Genomic DNA, 5,180 nt, shown 5'->3' on the forward strand with positions numbered 1-5,180 from the left:
GGTGGTGGCGGCGGCAGTGGTGGTGGCAGTGGTGGCGATGGCGGCGGTGGTGGCAGTGGCGGTGGTTGATGATGTTGATGTTGTTTAGAATTAGATCAGCCCCGATCAAAGAGGACCATGGGGTCAAAGGCATTCCAGTCATGTCCATCCCATCTTTTCTCCCACGTACAGGGAACCTAGAATTATGTTATCCATTGTGTCTTTTCTTAAGATGTTTATGTCTGCTTTGGAGAATATTTGACTGCTGTTTCTAGCAAGTTGAGTAACCAGGTAGAGATATTTTTGCAAGCTGTAATGTAACAGTGTTGTTGTGTTGTAGTAGTAGCTGAGGTTGGAGTGACAATTGGTGACAAGCAGAGTAAAAAATCTTGCCTCATAGACTGATAGTTGGATCACCCGGCACAAATACTTCTAACAAGGTTTGAACTTTTCTCTCTCAGCTCTGTAAACCAGGAGGCACCAACAACTAATGAGGAATAGTGTGGTTACGGAAACGACTAGAAATAGCAACAAAATTTGCCTCAGATAACATCTTAAAAGAAGGACACATTAATCAATGCAGTTGTAGAACTCCTACAGTAAAGATAACTGTAGGTGAAATGCTTTCATCATTGGTTCACTCATTCAAAGCTGGTCTGAAACTAAGCAACAATAGAGTTTGAACTTGTAACATTGTGATCAGGTATCTAAAGTGCTTAGCCACACAGTTGTATGTGGCTCTCCACTTAGTTGTATGATAATCTCAAAACTCACGTACAGCAAAGGCATCCAGAGGCTCCTCTTTCTGATAGTATTCGATAATTTCAAGTATTTCATGTTTTAGTTCTGTGTCAGAAAACTGGCAAGAGAAATTTTATTGCAAAATTCAGAAAAATTAAAAAATATACAGTACAGTCATGCAGAAGTCAGTGGTTCAAAACCTGATATATAGACAGACATTACACTGTGTCCTTGTGACAAGTGAGTTGAGAGTGCCACCTCAAAGGAGCGCAGGTCATTATGGTAGCAGTAGAAAAAGTAGCGAGACGAGACAGTATGCCTGCAGGCTAGAGGTTAGAGCAAGTCTGAGAGAGATTTTATGCCAACCAGTCAAGTAACCATCTTCTGAATGCCAAAACAAGTAAACTTTCTCTAGGTATGGGTTGAATATCCTTTCTCTGGATATCAGTTGAATGGCTTTTCTCAGATATCAGTCAAGTAGTCTCTCGTAAGAACAGTGCATGCATCTGTTATCATGGTAACAGAGATGGAAGAGAAGAGAGATTAATCTTCCCATGATTAGCTTGCCAGTTTAGCACTGGTAATATTTCAAGATGATCTGATACCTCTTCTCTGACAGCTAGGCATTAACCTACAGATATCCAAATTGAACATCAGTGATATTAATCTCACCAGCCTGTCCTACAATGTTATTCTAACAATTAAACAATCATATCATCAAAATGTCGAAGCTATGAGAAAATGCATTATTAATTCCAGACAATGTGAATAGATAAGCATCACATGTGACAGGATAATCTGAATGCTAAAGGGTTACAGGTCACTGGCACTGGACATCTTCCTTAGATTGATCCATATATAACAAAAAAAACAAAAACTGAAATGATATGAAATGATGGCTTTTCTGTATTTTCCCATTTACCTCATTCTAAATGATACTTTTAGGAATGGAATTACTCAAATGGCATGACAGTCAATGCTTTCAAGATGAAGACTAGTGATGCTTCAACAAAAAAAGGTTGAATTACAAAAAGAATGGTATAATAAAAAAAAAAAAAAGCTAGATTTCAATAAATAATGAAAGAAAAAATATCCTAGGTTTAGCATTTGACAAAGGAATTTATTGGGTTAATTGGACCTTTTTTTAGATATAACTAAAGCTTCCTTACTGAAGAAGATGAAACCATTTTTGTGCGATAAATAAAGGTTAAAAATATTATTATTCAACATTAGGTGCAGGAGTGGCTGTGTGGTAAGTAGGTTGCTTACCAACCACATGGTTCCAGGTTCATTCCCACTGCGTGGCACCTTGGGCAAGTCTCTTCTACTATAGCCTCGGGCTGACCAAAGCCTTGTGAGTGGATTTGGTAGACGGTAACTGAAAGAAGCTCGTCATATATATGTATGTATATATATGTATGTGTGTGTATATGTTTGTGTGTCTGTGTTTGTCCCCCCAACATCGCTTGATAACCAATACTGGTGTATTTACATCCCCCGTAACTTAGCAGTTCGGCAAAAGAGACCGATAGAATAAGTACTAGGCTTCCAAAGAATAAGTCCTGGGGTCGATTTTCTCGACTAAAGGCGGTGCTCCAGCATGGCCACAGTCAAATGACTGAAACAAGTAAAAGAGTATTAGAATTATTTCTAATTTTTGGCACATGGACAGCAATTTTAAGGGGAAGTCAATTACATCAATGCTAGTATTTACTGGTACTTTATTTTATCAACCTTAGAGGGATGAAAGGCAAAGTTGACCTTGGCAGGATTTGAACTCAGAACATAACGAGCTGGAAGAAATGCTACTAAGCATTTTGCTCTTAGCAACATTTCTTCTCACTCATTATGTTCTGAGTTCAAATCCTGCTACGGTCACCTTTGTATTTCATCCCTCCAGGATCAATAAAATAAAGTATCACTCAAGTACCGGGTTACATGTAAGCCCCTAACATCCCCACCCCAAATTTCAGACCATGTGACTATAATAAAAAAGAAAAAAAGATTCAATATGAAACCATCTTCAATAGACAGAGCAAAGTATAGATATATCCTTGAAGAGATCAGCCCTTATTTCTTTCTCTGGCAAAACATGACGGGTCAATAGTAGAAGCCAGAATGCTTATAATTATTTAAATATTACATTTTTAAAGACAGGAAATTAATATTACCTTTGAATCAATTTTGCAGTGAACACCAAAATTTGGATTAATTTTTGAGGCTTGGAAAAGACTATGTAACACTTTAGCAACTTGTTTCAATTTTTCCTGAGGGTCCACTCTAAAGCCTAGCAGGTATCCACCACTCTGCAATTGAAAGAAACAAATCACATTCTTTAGGAACACACAGAAGATATATATATGTATATATATTATCATTATTATCATTATTATTATTATTATTATTATTATTATTATTATTATTACTATTATTATTATTATTATTATTATTGGTGAGGAAGTGTGACAACGTTCTCGGGGAGGCTCTGGACACTGACAAGAATGAACTGGATAGTCTGTTCTGGAAGACTTTCCAGTTGGAAACTATCATGAATTTCCAGATGTCTTTGGCCTGGCAGTGCTACTAGATAGGTGGTGGGGGCGCTACCAGTTTGAGATAGACTCTACAGGCATGGATGTGCTGTCAGATGGGCTTGTCCAAGATGCACGAGGAGTGATGAAACCATTCTACGAGCCCTCGTTCAGTGTCCAGGCATTGTTGACTTATGGGGTTATGTAGAACAAGTATCATCATGTGTGAAATGGATCCATCTGTCGGCCGAGTCTGTAGTGATGATTGCCCTGCCACCCTCCTTCAATCGGGCAGGAAAGGTAGTTTTCCTTTGCTTGGTGGCTGTGGCGAAAGAGGTTGATTGGTGGACAAGGCCTGAGGACAGATACATTCCCCTTTGGTAGAGCTCCCATTGACTCCTTCAAGTTTCACTTGAAAAGGAAATTGAGAGTGAAGAGGGAAGCGCTGTCCTCAAGTGAGTTTATTGAAAGATGGGTGTAAGTTTCAAAAATGGCAAGAGTGGATGGTACCTCTCTAAGTGTAGACCTGTGAGTCAGAGAGAAGGAATTACAGAGGGCACTTGTTCTTGGGGTTTCAGGGAAATCTCGGACAAAGCGGTTCCTCGATTATCTCTAGAGGCCTTCCTGTTTCAGGAGGGCCACATCTCTATCATCCTCCCTGCCACTTATTTTTATTTTTTTTAAACCTTGTATGCTATGCATATGTCCCTTCTTTTTCAATGTGTACCATGTATGCTTTCTTTCTTTCTTTTTTTAATTTAATTTAATTTTTTATTTATTTATTTATTATTTATTATCATTTCATTGTTATATGTAAACCCCAACACTTTATGTCTGTCTTTGTATTGTCCCCCTCAACCTTCGCCCTTGTGGCAAATAAATGAAACGATGATTATTATTATTATTATTATTATTATTATTATTATTATCATTATCATTATTATTATTATTATTATTATTATTATTATTATCATTATTAACAACAACAACAACAATGATGATGATGATGATGATGATGATGATGATGATAATAATAATAATTCTGCTTCTTCTTCCATTACTTGACCCATCTGTAATGCTTCTTTGTGATTAGCTGAAAGGGTAAGAGGGGTGGGAGAGAGGAGGGAAGACAAGTAGGAGATGGGGAGGACAGGTATGGGGAGGAGAGAGATGAGGAGGTGATGACAGATAGGGGGGGGAGAGGGAGAGACATGTTAGTGAGTGAAATGTGTAATTTTTTTTTTTTTAACTAAGTTTTTTTTTCTCTCTGTTACTTAGTCCATCTGAAACACTTTCACATGATTAGTTGAAGGGAAAGGCAAAAAGCGAAAGAAAAAGGAATGAGAAAAAAGTGAGAGAGAAAGAGGGGGAGTGCTGTGTATTATAAGTCTACAAAATTGTGCTTAAAGTATGTAAAGTGTATATATATAAAGTGCATTAAGTAAGCATCGTATTCCAATTTCCTTCACTTTTCAATGGTTAGCAGATGAGCAACTATCTTCATACAGACACAACTCAGGCTATGCTTTTAGGTTTTTTGGATAAAGTTTTCAGAAATAAACCAATAAGTTTACCATTAATTCCATAGGATATTCATGGGTCCCACTAGTAATAATAATAATAATAATAATAATAATAATAATAATAATAATAATAATAATAATAATAATAGTAATAATAATAATATATGCCCGGATGCAGTACCAGGCAGTGGCTCTCATGGCTTCTGATCTTAATTGATTGGAAGTGTTATCATGTACATTGTTTTGTCTTGGTATAAAAAGATGGGCTACAGCAAATATTCTGCTTAATACCACAGATTTGCTTGTCAGTTGTTTGATCTTAACCAGTTGAGCATGTCCCTTGGTGGTTGACGATATGTGCATCTCTGATCATGAGCAGAAGTAGTGGGGGAGCATCATAGCCATG

At 37.2% G+C, this 5,180-nt stretch overlaps 1 protein-coding gene across 1 annotated transcript in view; it reads right to left on the reverse strand.

Moving 5' to 3' along the window:
- The window catches only part of LOC106869652 (Bardet-Biedl syndrome 5 protein homolog), a 26,787-nt gene that overhangs the window by 887 nt on the left and 20,720 nt on the right, over positions 1–5,180 (reverse strand). The window contains exons 10-11 of the mRNA XM_014915472.2: positions 2,892–3,026; positions 758–838 (exon numbers count right to left, since the gene is read on the reverse strand). Coding sequence (XP_014770958.1) covers positions 758–838; positions 2,892–3,026 — 216 coding nt within the window. The remainder of the gene's footprint in view (positions 1–757; positions 839–2,891; positions 3,027–5,180) is intronic.

This window comes from Octopus bimaculoides, chromosome 9 (assembly GCF_001194135.2).
Source record: "Octopus bimaculoides isolate UCB-OBI-ISO-001 chromosome 9, ASM119413v2, whole genome shotgun sequence".
NCBI lineage: Eukaryota > Metazoa > Mollusca > Cephalopoda > Octopoda > Octopodidae > Octopus > Octopus bimaculoides.